Source organism: Zootoca vivipara, chromosome 9 (genome assembly GCF_965207765.1).
Source record: "Zootoca vivipara chromosome 9, rZooViv2.hap1.1, whole genome shotgun sequence".
In the NCBI taxonomy this organism is placed as follows: Eukaryota; Metazoa; Chordata; class Lepidosauria; order Squamata; family Lacertidae; genus Zootoca; species Zootoca vivipara.
In genome coordinates, this window is record NC_142592.1 from 2041714 (window position 1) to 2059654 (window position 17941).

Consider the following 17941-nt stretch of genomic DNA (forward strand, 5'->3'; position numbering starts at 1 on the left):
CTCAATTTTGTTGATTAGGTTTTGGGGGCAGGGGGCAGGGTCCAGACTGCTCAGATTACTGCCACCAGACCTCCCCGTTCATGATGTACCTATGATGAATCTAGGGAGGGGGGGTCTTGGGCTACACCCCTTCTGTGACATATGGATGATGCTTCTGGGGGGTGGGCTGAAACCAATTTCAAATTTCTTTTTAAGGGCAAGACATCTTTGTTTGGGGTTCCTTCCTTGTTCTCCTGCGTGAGAGGAAGGACCCTGTTGCAACAGTTTTTATTCTTTAATAAACTGTACTTTGCTTTTGACAGCCTTAGTTTGGTCTTTGTCATTCTACGGCCAGCGGCAACATCGTGCCTGCTTGCCTGGATCCTTGGGCTCTCCCTGGGTCAGGATCCATTTCTCTGGGTTCATAGGAACCAGCTAAAATTTTACTTCACAGGTCATGTGGCCAGCATGACAAAGCCGCTTCTGGCGAACCAGAGCAGCACACGGAAACACCGTTTACCTTCCCACAGTAGCGGTTCCTATTTATCTACTTGCATTTTTGACGTTCTTTCGAACTGCTAGGTTGGCAGGAGCTGGGACCAAGCAACGGGAGCTCACCCCGTCACAGGGATTCGAACCGCCGACCTTCTGATCAGCAAGCCCTAGACTCTGTGGTTTAACCCACAGCACCACCTGGGTCCCTTCAAATTAGATAAACTAGGTAAATCATAGGATATTTAGTATTGGAAGAGAGAGCTACAATTAAAAGAATCTTAAATTTAAACAATTTGTTAAATCTGCATAGTTATATTAAGTTTAGAATATATGTCCTGTTACTTTAGCGAGAACATTTTAAAACAAGCAATTAAAAGGTTTTTAAAGTATTACTCAGCTGATAGAATAAATATTGCAATCCTCATTTTTTATTATTAAAGGTTTTCTTGGTTTACAAAGATATGTGCAATGTCTCTCATAACATTTTTACAAATCACTTTGATTTGTTGAGACATTGGGGAGGAAAGGGGTCGGGTGACAATGTTTCTATTTTGATTAATGTGTGTGGGGGTGCAATCCTAATTTTTTATCTTAATTGTGACCTGGATTGTCTTCTCATCTGGTTTGGATACTGCACTGTTGATCTTATGTTCCAGTGAGATGAAGGCAGACTCTTTCACCAATGAATAACCAGTCTCTAGTTAGCCAGTATGTTACTTGCCTGATCTGGAGTCTACATTTTGTGTTTATATTTGCTGCAGGGTTAACTTGTTAATTTAGAATGAAAAGGATGAATGGTCTGACTTGATCCTGAGGGCAAATATTGACTCTGGTTTGTAGTTAGGTGGACTTTGTGCTTGAGGTGACAGACCAACATCGCTGAAAATGGAAAAAGAAGCATCTGCTGAAGCTCGGAAAACCACCCAAGAATCTATAGTTAAAGAAGAGGTATGCAATGTTTGCTTGGTTTTTGGCATGCTATTTTGAAGCATCTTAGTTATTGTGATCAAATACTGGGCTTAGCATTGCATAATATAGTATGCAAATGCTATGTTTTCTACTGTGATAATGGGAAAGCGGCACCTTTATATGACTTAGCAAGACCATTTCCTATCATCCAGAGATCTTGCAATTCCAACCTTTTGTCAGGATAGCTGTTTTGCTTTGGGAGGTTATTCTGTGCTAGGTATCAAAAGTTTGGAAGCTGTTATGAGATGTGTTAGGAATAAGAAAGCATATGCATCAAAGTCCTTATAGTGTATGTCTGCACTGCAGTTATAAACATAACCATATTTAATCAATCAATTCATATTTTTTATTTTCTTTTATACTTATATTCCATTATTCACCAAATGGTTCAAGGGTGGGTTACAAACATAGGGAACAAGTTGTACTGAACACAGCCCAGCTTGCTTTTGAGCAAACATGCATCACACTTTCCCATTGAAATTAATGGCAATCTAATGCTCTTCAACATGACCTTAATTGCTCTGAGGACGTTTGTGTTATATTAAGTGAGTTGTGCGTTGGTAATCAAATTTCTGTTGATTCTCAAGGATCAAGAGCAGGGTTCATGGAGTTCCTCACTTAACATCCACCTGACTTCTTGATGTGTCTAGTAAGATGGGACTGCCTCAGTGTGCAGAAATCCGGTGTCCATCAGAGAGACTTGTTAATAATCTGTAATATTTTTCATGCTTAGCTGCCTCTAAATTGATTTTCTTGATCTCTTGCTTGCATGGTGCATTTTTGCCACTTCAGTGGGCCATGTAATGTCCAGTTTACCTACCTCTTTCCGCCTATCAATCACATGCCCGTGGGTTGCTGTGAGTAGTTGGGGTAATGATTTCAATTTGTGTTACAACAGTGTAGTGGGTCACAATAAATCTCTCTAGTCCTTCATACGGTATCTTTTGTGTAACATTGTGTTACATTTCAAACAATTGCTGAGTCATTACGGGTCTGGTGCGAGTGTGTCCAGTGTGACCATGACAGAAGAGGAATTTCATGTGTTTTCTCCCACTTAGTGATTAAGTTATTGTTATTTACTACATTCTAGGCAACAGTTCTCTGGAGAGTCCACAGATCTAAACCGTTTTAAAATAAACTCTTAATTTCCACAAAACCTGATTTCTGAGATCAACATAGCCTCTTAACTGTTACTTATGAAATCAGTTCAAGAGCTCTTTTCTCGTGGTGTTGCTAATATGCATTTCATTTGTACCTCTGAATGTACCTATAACAGCAGTTATTGATACTAAACAATACAATCATAGGTATGTTTACCTGGAATTTAGTCCTAGTACATTCAGTGGAACTTACTCCCAGGTAAGTGTGCATAGGATTGTAGCCCTGAGCTCCTACTCACTTGCCTTTTCCTGTTGCCTCTCCTTTTGATTCCTGCTGTTCCTTCTTATTGTTGTCTTCTCTTCTCTTTTTTTCCTTCCTAACTGCAGTTCTAAAGTCATGAAGGATTTCTGTGGCTCAATGGCTTCCTTCCATTCACTGGCCACACCTACTCTGTCAATAAATAAAGCATTAGTATGATGTCCTTGGGGTCCTACAATAAAGCGTGGCTTCTATAGGTCACAGGGTAAGCCAAAGTAACTACCGTAGGTGTCTAGTAACTCAGGTTCACACTCACCATAAAATTATCCAAAGTAAACTTCTGTCAACACCCACTGAATTGCAGAATAGTAGGACTATCCTAAGTATGTTCGTCTGTGCAGATAAAACCTTTTTTAAAAAAGGTTTCTTAATGAGGCTTGGCATAGAAAAACAATTGTAGGTATAGAAAAGTAGAAAAAGGAACGTACCAATCACCTCAGTAAAGCCAAACACCATGATGAGAATCTCTTTGAAGTCCGAGCTTAAACACAACGGTCTATGCAATTCTGCAGAATTTTTCTCAGTCTTCTTCACTCCAGACTATGTCTGTTTATTGTCCAAATCTAATTATTTTATCAAACAGATATTTCCAGCTTGTGAGAGTGGCTTCGGTGAGTGCCAGCCATGTTGTGCTCTGGGACCCAGCGTCCTGCCACTTGCACCTTGGTGCCAGCTGACAATCTCGGACAATCTGTGGGTCTACGAGACAGTCCTCCCCCACCCTGGAGGGAGTCTGGCAGGGCTTATTACCCCCATATCAACCCTGAATTACCGGCACGGCTGAGGTCTGACTGTGTAGGAGTCAGCCATTTCTCACCGCTGGAAACAGGAAGCTCCAGCATAGCCAGTGTTGAGGGGTGATGGGAGCTGTAGTTCAGCATCTACTGGCCATCATGTTGGTGAACTCTACAATAAATAGGAAATAATGTTTCTACCTAATGCACTGACCCAACATATCAGACTTGCTGTTCCACTATCAGTCCTTTTCACCTGGCTCCTCCAACTGTCATTCTCACCTTGACTCTACCCACCATTCTGTCTCACTCTTCACTGCTCTTCTCCCACATGTTCTTCTAATAGGACTAGTACTAAAATTCTTCTCTCCAACAAGAATGTAAGAACCACCTTGCTGGAACAGGCTGACATCCAGCCCATCCAGCATTGTTTTCCAACAACTAGAGATAACAAGTGAAAGCTCACAAAGGTGGTGGCCATTTGTTCATTGAGTGTGGTGTGCAATAAGCAAAAAAACAAAATTAAAATAATTTGGGCATGGTACTCTTGAAGGGAACACAGAAGGAGTGTTTGAGTCTCATCACAGTGTGAATTAAGAGCAGAGTAGTCTTGAATTTAGTTTCATACCATTCTGCCTTTATTGGGCAACCTTTGCTTTGAGAGAGAATGCAAGTCCATTTCACCATTTCATAGTGTAGTGGTGGGTGACCTGTGGCCCTCCAGATGTTGTTGGAATCCAACTATCATCAGCCTCCGCCAGCACAACCAATGGTCAGGAATGGCGGGTGCTGTAATGCAGCAGTATCTGCAGGGTCAGAGGTTTCCTATCCCTGGTTCACTAGAGGAAAAGGCACATACCTGTTGTTTCCCATTGCCTTTGATTGAAATTCTAGCACTCTCCGTAGAAAATGACCATGTTGTAAAAATAACAGTGCCAAATTATTCCAAATATTGTTGATTCCGGCCGTTTTAAAAAAATGCCCTCAATAGTTAGTGTTGTAAAGATTCCTTCCTGTTCAGGGCATATGATCCTTTCCAAGAGCACATGAGAAAATTATAGAGGGCTCCCTTTACTTTGAACTTGCACACATCTCTGTGTTCACAGCAAATAGTTCTTCATTCATTTAATGTAATGCAAATACGGTACTTTGGTAATGCCTACCATTTTGGAAATGAAAAGGTTCCAAGAACCCGGGCCAGGAAGGAGATTAATTATGAATTCTTCAAACTGTTTTATGCTTAAGGTAATGAGACAAATTCCAGTTGAAATTATTTTCAAATCCAGGACAAGGCCCTGTTTCGTTTATTCTTCATCAGCTATAGTCTCATGGTGTACCATGTACAATTGTGTACCAATTTGTCTCATTACCTTAAGCATAAAACAGTTTGAAGAATTCATAATTAATCTCCTTCCTGGCCCGAGTTCTTGGAACCTTTTCATTTGATTTCCTGATTGCACCAAGAACTTCAATTTCTACAATACCATTTTGGAAATGGCAAAACTATTCCTTCATCTATAAGTAAAATCCTGCAATTACTGAGCTGAAAGAGATGCTGATGATGACTTCAGTTTTCCATATTGGCTGTAACCACAGTGGAGGCAGTTTTCATATTGTTCCAAATCATCATCTTTGTGGTGAAAATAAAGGGGTCATAGTAGATAGGTCGATAAAGATGGTCAACCCAGTTTGCAGCAGTTTTGGAAAAGCTTGAACCCTGCTTGCTAATTTTCCATGGGCATCTGATTGGCCACTGTGAGAACAGGCTGCTAGACTTAGATGGGCCATTAGCCAGACCCAGCAGGCTTTTCTTAAGTTTTTTAAATGTTTTAAGTGATCCCCCCCCCTCTCAAGACGATTGCAGAAAGAAAATGGGTGAAGCTGGAGCAGACAACTTACATTGATCCTGAAGGTCAAACAAGGTAATAATTTTTACTTATTGTTTTCTAAACCATGGGGTTTTTAAATAGTGTTCTAGGGAGCTCTAAGGTTTATATAGGATTCTTCATTGAGGACACCAGTGATGATGACGACAAGCCACACCTACTGAAATCTCCTATTAAAGGTGCAGGTGCCCTGCCCCCCCCCCCGCCCGCCCTTTCATGAGCTGGCTCCTCAGACAACATCCCTGAATTCTCTGCAGATGTTCATGGCCTAATAAACCCTGCTTTGTTAGCCAGGAACACTTCATCTGAACCAGCTCTGCTTCTTTTACTGTAATTCAGTTTTTTCCCAGTTGTCTCAATTTCTTACTCATATTTATGTTTCACTGGAACATAGAAAAGCCACAGATTGTGGTGTTGGCCTTAAAAGTAACTTACTTGAGAATCTTGTCTTTCATTAAAAAGAAAGAAAGAAGAAAGTTTCTCATGTATTTGCATAAGTTTTCCTGAAAGTTTTTAGCAATGCCTAATGTATATTGGAAGTTCCTAGGTGCATAGCTGCCAAGTTTTCCCTTTTCTCGCGAGGAAGCCTATTCAGCATAAGGGAAAATCCCTTTAAAAAGGGATAACTTGGCAGCTATGCCTAGGTGAGAGTTGGGAGGGGCCCCCCTTCTTTGTGAGGCAAGGATTAAGATCTACTTTTGAGAGAGGGAATTGTCTTTTCTTCGCTCTTTTTATTTTTATTTAGATTTGTTTTTTATTGTATGATGACAAAGTTTCTTTTTTTTAAAAAAAATAATTTTTATTAAGGATTTTCTTGGTTTACAATGACAAAGTTTCAATAAAAATTATGGAGGGGGGAGTAAGAGCAGGGGTTGCTCAATATTCCTAGTGCTCAGAGGTTCGGATTTATGATCTGGAGTTTCTTCCTGTGACAGTGAAAGCAGAATGAACTGGGAAGAAATGCTGCATCGATTAGGCAAAAAAGAGGTCATCTTTGTTTTATTTGCATAATTTATTCCAACTGCAGAATTCTGCATTTGTTAGATTCATTTGGTGCATACTTTTGATTATTTTTTAAAATTTTAACATTTTTAAGCATATACTCAGCCTTGATTATGCTTTGAGACTGAGATTTTTGTCATGAAGAAGAAAATTTCTCTGTGACATCAGGAAGAACTCCGTTCTTGAAGTGCCTTAGGATGTAGAGTGAGGTATTATAACAGTAATAATGATTAACATCTCATTTTTGGAATCAACATGTCTACATTGACATTTATCTTCTTCCCATCTTCTCCCTTCCATTTAATAGAGTATGGGAATCTGTGAAGCGTACTACCAGACAAAAGGGGGTTTCTGCTGATGGTGAGCAAGTCTTTACATTGACAAACACAAAACACCTATTACATCACTAGCTGCTGAGAGTCCCCCAATGTTAGATAAACTGGGGACATACATAAGAGAACACCAATATATATGGGAATATTGATTGTTGAGATTTAGTCGTTCACCAAATTTCAGGCAAGTATTTTATTATTGTTGAAATTTATAATAATTATAATGATGGTTTCCATTTTCATTCAGGAGCTAGTGGTTAATAACAGTGACTGTATGTGTGAACAGGCCCCCAGGTATGCCCTCAAAGCTAAGTGATCTGCCAGTCATAGAATCATAGAGTTGGAAGAGACCACAAGGGCCATCCAGTCCAACCCCCTGCCAAGCAGGAAACACCATCAAAGCATTCCTGACAGATGGCTGTCAAGTCTCTGTCTTCCCTTCCCCACCTTTTATCATCAGAGTGTGGAAAGGAAGATGCAAAACAGTGTGGTCTAGTACCCGCTTGGATACTTGCTGCCACAGCAGCACTGTTAAGATGGTTTGAAAAAGGAGCCATATGAATTTCCTAAACTAATGTTTGTTTCCAGTTGTGTTTTGGAGAATCCTGGTGTTCATTAAAAGCTTCTTCAGGGCTATAATCAGTGAGAGCCAGTGTGGTGTAGTGGTTTAGAGACTCATAATCTGGGGAACCCAGTAATCTGGGGAACCGGGTTTGCGTCTCCGCTCCTCCACATGCAGCTGCTGGGTGACCTTGGGCTCGTCACACTTCTCTGAAGTTTCCCAGCCCCCCTCACCTCACAGAGTGTTTGTTATGGGGGAGGAAGGGAAAGGAGAATGTTAGCCGCTTTGAGACTCCTTTGGGTAGTGATAAAGCGGGATATCAAATCCAAACTCTTCTATAATCAGGAATGGCAGACTAGCTTCTCCGATGGACAGCTTGCCACCTATTCCAGTCTTCCCCTATGATTGGCAGCTGCAGTGGAGTGTTGGGTGGTTATCTTCTCCATTCGCCTATGTGGATGGTATGACCCAACAGGTCAAACCAAGCACCTTAGGTAAACTGAGGATATGCCCTAAACCATCTTCCAGAATCCTCTGCAACATTCAGGGCTTCCAAATAGATACTGAAATTGTTTCCTGAAGGGAGAAAGTGTGAAAACCATTGTTCTGAAAATGGTAACATGGACACAACCATCAAGTCCACTACATGAGATACCTTGAGGGAGTTACTGATCTTCATCTGTTTCAGTGCAGCAATGTTTTTGCAAGTTTCTTCTCTGTATTGGCAGGGGTTGCTGTTATTCCAGTGTTGCAAAGAACTCTTCACTATGACTGTGTTGTCCTAGTGAAGCAATTTAGGCCTCCCATGGGGAACTACTGCTTGGAATTCCCTGCAGGTAGGTGGTTCACCTCAGCTTCCTTGTTAATTTTAAGGTAAGGCCCTTGCCATTGTGAGAGAGGCACTAGCTGTATCTTGGGATGCTTAGATGTTTGGAAATAGGCCACAAGTCCTGTGTTACAAACCCCTTGGGATAAATTCTTTCAGTGGTATTGCACCCTGGACACATCTGCACATTACTATTTCTGATTTTATCAGAATTAATGCCTTATAACTAGGAATGGAGGAGAACTTTATTTGGCCTGCCCTTTTAAGTGAGCAGGCCTATTTTACACCTTCCTGACTAAGACAGATTAGAACACAATTATCCTTTTGATCTTGCACTTCTCTGAAATTTTTTGTTGGGGGAAAAATCAATGTGTAAAAATGTGTATTTTAGGATAAAGTGCATCCAGAAAGGGGGGGGAATACATTGATGGAAAAATACATTTAAATATGTTCTTATATACTGTACAAGCTTTTTTTAAAAAAAGAAAATCAGAGATGAATGAGGAAAGTGGATGGAAGACACTTACAAATGAACCCATGTCAAAGAGCCAGACCAGGAGGTAATTGCTTAAAACAGTTGAAAGCAGCAAAGAATGTTGAGAGGGAAGGTTAGCTTTCACTTGCCTCCCCTCCACACTTCTTTTTGGCAAACAGGTCAAATATTGTGTAAGATACATGTGTTTGTCCTACACATCTAGTCTGTTATGGAGCCTCAGGATTCTAAACATGCCCCCATAGTCTGTACTCTTCACAACTTGTGTGCCTCATCCTGTGAAGAATCTTGCTGGTAACATCATTATGAGATTGGCTTTTCAATGCATAAGTATAATGCATTTTAATAATTAGAGTAGTGATAGGGAGCACCTGTGGGCCTCTAGATGTTGTATGCCAGCTCTCATCCCTGATCATCAGTCACATTGGCTGGGGCAAATGGGAGTTGTAACAAAATTTGGGGGGCACCAGGTTCCCCATCCATGAGTTACAACAGGCATCCCCAAACTTCGGCCCTCCAGATGTTTTGGACTACAATTCCCATAATCCCTGACCACTGGTCCTCTTAGCTAGGGATCATGGGAGTTGTAGGCCAAAACATCTGGAGGGCCGTAGTTTGGGGATGCCTGAGTTAGAACATTTATCTTGCCACTAAGTCTTGTGCTTTCTTCCTAGCCATGCCAATGTCGCAACCCCCCCCCCCAAGTCTTTTTTATTATAGCTGATCTTTACATCACAGGTCTAATTGATAGCAATGAAACCCCAGAAAGTGCTGCTTTACGTGAGCTGGAGGAAGAAACAGGATACAAAGGGGAGATCCTTGAATGCTCTCCAGGTAACTTCTGTATTTTGTCTTGATTGTTTGAATGGAAAATGTTGGTGCATGTCTGTCAGGGGTTGTTGTGGCTACTCTTGAGTAACGACTCTCCACATCTGCTTGTCTTTAAGGTGTTTTTATTTGTGCACATTATTTACAGTGCTAAGTGTCCGCAAATCATGTCTGCTCAGTCTGAGTCAGAACCTCGCAATGCCTTTTTTCTGTTTCGCGCCCAACATAACAGCCCGGGAACCCCTTTGTCCTACGGGGAGCCGTTCGTCTCAATTCAGGCGTTGGGGGGAAGGGCCTTCCTTCTGACTGCTTGCCGGTCCCTTCCTCCCCGGCTCTCTGACGCTGCCAGAGCCTTGTGACTCCCCTTCTGCTTCCTGGCTCCTGTGATCTGATCCGCTGCTGGACTTACTGCTCTGCGAGGAACTCGACCTGGGGGGGGGGGTGTTCCCTATAAGCCTTCCCCCTTACAATGTCCTTTTATGGATTTCTGTATTTTAATGTTTTGTTGGAAGCCACCCAGAGTGGCTGGGGGAACCCAGCCAGATGGGCGGGGTATTAATAATAATAATAATAATAATAATAATAATAATAATAATAATAATAATATATTATTATTATTATTATCATTATCATTATCATTATCATCATCATCATCATCATTATTTTATGGAGCACTTTGCAGTTGGAAATATCAAACATAACTGCCATACCATAAATGCTGTCTAATTATTTTGTAATAAATGCATGCTGGAATATTTCACCAGTGCAAAGAGGCAAGTCCTAGCAAACTCTGGACATACATATGAAGGTGCTGATGTAACTGGTCAGAACACTTGCAACATTTGGGGCTTTATAGCTGAGAAAAGGGGAGACGGGCGGGGCATGAGGTACATAAAATTGTACATGATGTGGGAAAAGTGGATAGGGAGAAAGTTTATTTCCCCCCCTCCTCTCATACCAGAGCCCAGGATCATTCAATAAAGCTAAGGGGTTAGAAGCTCAGGACAGATGAAAGGAAGTACTTTCCCCAAACTGAGCCCTTCTAGGAGAAGGGAAACTCTGATCCTAAACCTCTGCTGCCTTGCAGGATATTTTGGGGAGAAGGAAAGGCTAAGGTGTAAATCCTACACAAATTTGGAGCAGAGTCCCGAAGATGGTTGGATGGTGCCTTGTCTGCCTCCTCCTGGCAACTCCTGCAGCCAAGCTGTGCCAGATGTATTGCTCCGCTTTCCTTTGAACCACATCAGTGAGGCTGAGATGGGAGTCTTGTCGTCTGGGCAGCCCAGGACCTCCAGACACACTCCCCAGGCTTGCTCCCCAGAGAGGTCACTTGAGTGCTGCTAATGTAGCAGTTTGTCTACCCCCAGAGGCCCACTCATTGTCTCTCAAGACAGATGGATCCCAACAGCAACTGGTTGTTGTAAGATGCTTGGCTATCCAGTTTCTGAATTCCATGTATTTCTCTGGCTTGCTGGAACTAGAGGATCTGAATGTATGTACTGTGTTCCCTAGTCTTCAGCGGCACATTACGAGTTGTTTATCTAGTCCTTAATTAGGAGCAGATTCTGTGATATTTCTTCTGTGTCTTTGAGAACAAATGTGTATTTATTAGCATGTCAGGAGAATAACTGAAGAATGATGCTTTCTGTAGCTTTGTGCTTGGATCCTGGATTGACTAACTGTACATCACACATTGCAACAGTCACCATTAATGGAGATATTCCTGCCAATCTGAAGCCCAAACAAAAACCAGGTGAGTCCACCACTTGATATAATCTTCTCTTATTCTTGTATCAAAACATTTTCAATGCCCTATTTGAAACACCCCATATTTATACACATAAATTCAAATTTCTATTCATTTTGGTGTCTTTCTGCAAGGAGCCAAACATAATTCCTCAATACCGTATAAGAGTTGTCAATGTTATACCTAATAGCCAGAAAGCAGGAGTCATTGTGTGCTTTATGGGAAATACCGTAGTAGCATTTTTGTGGACTGTCCTATTTACAGGATGCAAGTAAGGCTTGTACAGTGTGACGACTGCTCCACTTTAAAAGCATATATAGTATGATTAACACATTTTTAAAAAGGATCTCCAGGCTCTGCAGACTGAAGCTGTGCCCTCCAGAGTTCTTTCACTGCTTGGCACAATTACAGATATAAGAAACAAAGTGGCATGGTAGCTCTTGAACTGTCTGGGAGCTGCATAAACCTAAGTTCAAGAAGGTGCAATAAATATTAAGAGTCTGCCTCCCCCTTGGTCTCATCCCCCTCTTTTAGCTGCATGGGAAGAAGGGTTCAGTATGTGGGGATCCAGGGCAGGGGGCTTCCTGGATCTGGTCGGAAGCTGGGGAGATTGAAGAGCTGGGGCCTTCAGGGGCAGAAGGTGGGGAGAAGTAGAGGCATCTTGGGTGTTCTAAGTGGCAAGGCTGTTTAGGAAGAGGCAAAGTTGAAGGGTTGAATTGTGTGGGGTTGCTAGAGACAGAAAAGTGGCTAAGTGTCCTGGAGCATTTAGAGAGACAATTCAGATAAGTGGCTTTTAGGCTTAAGAAGTAGAGCAGCACTGGAGCCACACCAAGCCTTGTTCACAATCTCATGCATGCTGAGTACCACCTCCCACCCTCCATGTGGCAGCACAAACATCTGCACCTAGGGAGCCTTTGCACATGTGGGCACTGTATATTCAGACATCAGGGACTGTACCAGCAACAGCAGGACCACTTGATCCAACCCTGATCCTGTGTTGCGCCATTCAGGAGCATTAGCAGCTATATAGAGCTATGTTTCAATAATATTGTGGATAAATGTTTCAGCAAGGGAGTCTGATATCAGAGTGAAAAACAGAAGTATCTAGAGTCACAAACCTTAATTCCCATTGTGTTTCTGCTTTGTTTTGTATATGCAGAGGAAGGAGGTACGTTGTCTACTTAAGTTCACTATGGCTGACATCACAGATAAGTATGCTAGATACTTCTGAATATTCCAGTGTAGTTTTGACTCAATAAAGCCCTTTTGTCTTTTAAATTCAATAGCTATCTCTTTCTGGGTCTCCCTAACTTTTTTCAGTAACACGTTGAGTAGTCGAAACAAAATTTAAAAAATCCTTCCAGCAGCACCTTAGAGATCAACTAAGTTTGTCATAGGTATGAGCTTTCGTGTGCATGCACACTTCTTCAGATACACTGAAGCAGAAGTCCCCAGACGCTTGCTTATATATATGAAGCGAACTTTCCTATGGAAAATAATGGAAAGTAGATTAATCCGTTCCAGATGTATCCGTGGAGTACTCAACCTGAAGCGTACTTAACCTGAAGCATGGGTGTAATTGGTTATGAACACAATTGTAATTGGTTATGAACACAATTGGTTCCAGAAGTCTGTTCATAAACTGAAGCGTTCATAAACTGAAGCAAACTTTCCCATTGAAAGTAATGGAAAGTGAATTAATCCGTTCCAGATGGGTCTGCAGCGTTTGTAAACCGAGGTGTTCATAAACCGAGGTTCCACTGTAATCTAGTCCTCCAAACCCTAGTTCATGTGTACCATAGAATAACTCCCATCAATATTGGCAATAGAACACCTCTTTCTGATTCCTGGTGACCCAAACACTTGCCACTGTCTACCTCTACCCACCATTACTCAACGCTAGGGGGAGTAAGCAGTTTTTTGCAGAAACAGGTGGCCTTGGGTAGAGGAGCAAAGTACTGTGAATAGGAGGCATAGTCATGTCAGCATAACATGAATGGGACTGGTTGTAGCTCACTGGCTTTCCTTATGAGTTTCAGTATATGTAAAACTCATCTTATTTTCAGTTTGCTTTAGACTAAAAGGGGAGTCACCTTGTGGAATAGAGTGGAAATTATGTAATGCCTCATTTTCTTTCTTTCCCCTCCCTCAGAGTTTGTAGAAGTTGTTACACTACCAAAGAATGATTTATTGCAGAGAATTGAGGGTAAGTACCATCACTGAAGAAAAGATTCATGAAAATTGAAATGGTGGCAGAGTTTGGAAAGTCAGGGCCTTCTAAAAGGATTTTCTGAGAATGAAGCATTTTTTTTTCTTGAATGCCAGGGAAGATTCCCAATAGGAGACCTATTTTACTACCTGGCATGAGTCTTCTGAGCAGGGATGCTTAGCTACACCTACATAAAGGTAAAGGTAAAGGGACCCCTGACCATTAGGTCCAGTCGTGACCGACTCTGGGGTTGCGCGCTCATCTCGCATTATTGGCCGAGGGAGCCGGCGTATAGCTTCCAGGTCATGTGGCCAGCATGACAAAGCCGCTTCTGGCAAACCAGAGCAGCACATGGAAACGCCGTTTACCTTCCCGCTGTAGCGGTTCCTATTTATCTACTTGCACTTTGAGGTGCTTTCGAACTGCTAGGTTGGCAGGAGCTGGGACCAAGCAACGGGAGCTCACCCCGTCACAGGGATTCGAACCGCCGACCTTCTGATCAGCAAGCCCTAGGCTCAGTGGTTTAACCACAGCGCCACCTGGGTCCCATATTACCCTCCAAAATATCACAGCAAACCGTTACTTCATTCATACATCCTTGAAAACTTGTGAGTAGATGGTTGAGGCAGGATTTCATGTCCCTATGGAACTGCAACTATTAGCTGCATCACTGGCAAGAAGAAAAGATCTGCTTGTGGGTACAGTGAAACTAAGGGGGGGGGAGAAGCAAGATGGAGGGGAACAAATAAAATACATAAAATATACAATTTGGGGGGGGGTCGAAAGGAGAAGAGTGGAGGAAGTAACTGAAAACTCTTGAGAGGCAAAAAAGACTGTGTGTGAGAGTGGTTTGGTCACTGGCCATATTTTTAAAAAGAGGCCTGAGTTTAAAAAGTAATTTTAAGCATTTGATCAAGTGTTTTGCAAAGGGCTGTTCTCTCCTATGTTACCCTCTGCTGTTTTTCCTCCAAACCACTAAAGTTCCTTTAAAAAAGAAACGACCTCAAGGATTTTAGAGCCAAACTACATCATCAATATGGCTGAACTCTCGAGGTTTAAAACAAAACAGCAAAGTCTTTCTGCGTCTGGAACAGGGGTGGGAAACCTTTTGGCTTGAGAGCCACATTCCTTTTTGGGCAACCTCGCAAAAGTGAATGTTACCACTGTGCTACCACTGTGGTAAAATTTAAGTACAGTCGTACCTTGGAAGTCAAACAGAATCCGTTCCGGAATCTGTTCAACTTCCAAAATATTTGGAAACCAAAGCACAGCTTTTGATTGGCTGCAGGAAGCTCCTGCAGCCAACTGGAATCCGCGGAAGACCTGTCGGACTTTCGGCTTCCATAAATAGTTTGCAAACTGGAAATGTCACTTCCAAGCTTGTGGCATTTGGTAGCCAAAATGTTCGAGAACTAAGCTGCTCGAAAACCAAGGTACGAGTATAGTAATATTCTCCTGACAATTTAAGATCACACAATTCAGAGAGAGCTGATTATTTTGTTGTTGTTGATTGAACTTGATGAGAACCACCCAGAAAACTTTGTTGATTATTTTTGCAGATTTGCTTTTTCGCAACTACCACATTGCAGAAGGTGCATGTAAAACCAAGTTGAACTCAGTAGTAGTTTCAACGGCGTTAAGTTCATACAATGCAAAGTTTTGTGGCTTGAAAGCAGAATGTAAAAAAATTAGCTCAGTCAGTACAGCCTGAGTCGATGTGATCTCAGGGTCTTGGATTTGAAGCCCCACGTGGGGCAGAAGTTTCTGGCATTGCAGGGTGAGGTGACCCTTGTGGTTCCGTCCAACTCTACGATCCTGTTCTTCTTTGATTCTAACGATAGATGTTTCCTCAACATGTGTGTGACTTGTGTTCTTGGGAACACTAGGATTAAACCAGTCTTGCTTATACTACTTTAACAAAATATATATCTATTTTTTTCCAGAGTTGGTGTCAGAGGAGCACATGATAGTCGATGCAAAAGTATATGCTTATGCCTTGGCACTGAGACACGCAACAGATCAGCCATTCCAAGTGCCATTTATGAAATTCTAAGATATGGGGTCACGAAGAGTCGGACACGACTAAACAACAACAACAACAACAACAACAACAAGACTGCTTAGTCGTTTGGAAGGATGTTCTTGTATTGAGCTAAGGCAGCATTTCTTTCCTGTGACTGTCAACAAGCTGAATGTAACAGTAAGCTTTTTCTTAAAAAAAGAGGAGAGTTTATAGCAGTCTAACTGGCATGTTTATTGAAAAGAAAGAAACAATTTCACTTAATTCAATTTCTGTATCCAATTAACTGGAGATTTCCTGAGAACAATAAATCTCTTACTGCCTTCTGACAGGATATTGTTCTTCTTCTATTGTCTTGGAAATTCTGAGCCCTGAAATTAGTGTGAGCAGAAAGACTAGCTTTGTGAGGGGCTGGAATCTGGCTTATTTGTAAATCAGGTATTACTTGTTTTTTCTCCCAAGGGCCTTAGAAGGAAATAGGAAAACAGTGTACCATATATTCTGGTGTATAAGATGACTGGGCGTATAAGACGACCCCCAACTTTTCCAATTAAAATATAGAGTTTGGGATATACTCGCTGTGTAAGAAATACGACCCGGCGTATAAGACGACCCCCGACTTTTGAGAAGATTTTCCTGTGTTAAAAAGTAGTCTTATACGCAGGAATATACAGTAAATGCTTTCCTGAAGCAGCTGTACGCATTATGCATTTGATAATTAGCTTCAAATTGCAGGGTTTCATCAAAGGTGTCCTAATGAGTGGTTACAGAACAAGGAGAACTTGTGTTTCAAAGCTACTAGCCTGGATTTCATGTCCAGTAATTCTAAGGTATGGCTAAGAAAAGTCAGACGCTTCCATATCTGGTAGATGAAGGCTGCACATTTCCGATCAATATTATCACCGGAGTAAGTAATATTGCTTGCCTATTTGTACTAAATATAAATACTGTACGGTGGTGCCTCACAAGACGAATTTAATTCGTTCCAGGACTCAATTCGTCCTACGAAAAATTAGTCTTGCGAGTCGCGGTTTCCCATAGGAGTGCATTGAAATTAAATCAATGCGTTCCTATGGGCTCCTATGGGCGGCGGCATGGGACGGGGCTTCGGAGAAGGTCTCTGAAGCCCCGTCCCATGCCGGCTGTGCCACCGCATCGCACCGCTTCGGCTCCGCCCCCCGGCAAAGGAAGATCAGCTGTCAGCTTCCCGCGCTGACAGCTGATCTTCCTTTGCTGCCTTCCCGCGCTACATTCTATGGTCACGCTTCGCAAGATGAAGTGGTGGTCATAGAAAACCTTGTCGTCTTGCGAATGCCTCGCACAACGCAAAACTCTTTCGCCTTGCGAGTTTTTCGTTGTGCGAGGCATTTGTCTTGTGAGGTACCACTGTATTGGCCTGAATATAAGCCTCAATTTTTTTCCAAATTCTGACTGAAAAGTTAAAGTGTGGCTTAAATTTGCAACTTTACAAAAATTGGCTTTTACGATATCACTGCTGAAACAGAATTTGAGTGTGAGTGCCTGTGGAATTTTAAGAGAGCGACTTATATTCCGCTATTGTCTCCTCCCCCCCTGAATTTTAAAGGTGCAGCTTATATTCGGGTGCAGCTTATATTCAGGCCAATACGGTACTAAATTACTGACTAAACTAACAATTTGTCTAGTCAGTAATTTAATATATATGTTTAGTTTAAATTTTTAGCAACATATTTGGTATTAAACTTAGAGAATCATTATGAATAGCTTTAGTGAACTTTTTACATTAGCAGAATATATTTATAAGAGAGTCTTTTATTGTATCGGATAATTTTAAAAAGGTAAAAAGGATAAAGGACCCCTGGACAATGAAGTCCAGTCAAAGGTGACTATGGGGTTGCGGCGCTCATCTCGCTTTCAGGCCGAGGGAGCCAGCATTTGTCCACAGACAGCTTTCCAGGTAATGTGGCCAGCAGGACTAAACCACTACTGGCGCACAGAGGACCGTGACGAGTGCTAGAGCACACAGAAACACCGTTTACCTTCCTGCCACAGCGGTGCCTATTTATCTACTTGCACTGGCGTGCTTTCGAACTGCTAGGTTGGCAGGAGCTGGGACAGAGCAATGGGAGCTCACTCTGTTGCAGGGATTTGAACCGCCGCCCTCCCAATCGGCAAGCCCAATTGGATAGCCGCCACTGTGCCTATCGACCTTCAGCACCCCTAATAAACCACAGCTCCCATGATTGTTTGAGGGAAGGCGTGACTGCTTTTATTTTTCTAAGATTTCTATACCACCCTTCATCCTGAGGATCTCAGGTGGTTTAGACCACAGCGCCACCCATGGATATTAATATTCATAATGCAGCTTTTGAAAATAAGTCCCATTTAATTCAGTGGTGCTTACTCCCAAGTAAGTGGGACTAAGATTGCATCCTGTGAAACTAAAACTCCCTATTTCAAA

General features: G+C 42.0%; 1 protein-coding gene across 1 annotated transcript; it reads left to right on the forward strand.

Moving 5' to 3' along the window:
• The first annotated feature begins 1341 nt into the window (after positions 1-1341).
• On the forward strand, positions 1342-15830 carry NUDT5 (nudix hydrolase 5). The gene is made up of 9 exons (XM_088652395.1): positions 1342-1422; positions 5451-5518; positions 6792-6844; positions 8107-8214; positions 9436-9531; positions 11177-11278; positions 12432-12440; positions 13425-13478; positions 15425-15830. Exons 1-9 carry the CDS (start codon positions 1360-1362, stop codon positions 15532-15534), a joined length of 663 nt encoding a protein of 220 aa, XP_088508521.1. The 5' UTR covers positions 1342-1359; the 3' UTR covers positions 15535-15830.
• The last annotated feature ends 2111 nt before the right edge of the window (positions 15831-17941 follow it).

What these genes read in the sequence shown, in the direction of transcription:
- NUDT5 (XM_088652395.1), top strand. Translation starts at nt 1,360, where the DNA reads ATGGAAAAAGAAGCATCTGCTGAAGCTCGGAAAACCACCCAAGAATCT. An exon ending in CTGCTTGGAATTCCCTGCAG is followed by an intron (nt 8,215 to 9,435) that starts GTAGGTGGTTCA and finishes TTTACATCACAG; the next exon opens with GTCTAATTGATAGCAATGAA. An exon ending in TTTATTGCAGAGAATTGAGG is followed by an intron (nt 13,479 to 15,424) that starts GTAAGTACCATC and finishes ATTTTTTTCCAG; the next exon opens with AGTTGGTGTCAGAGGAGCAC.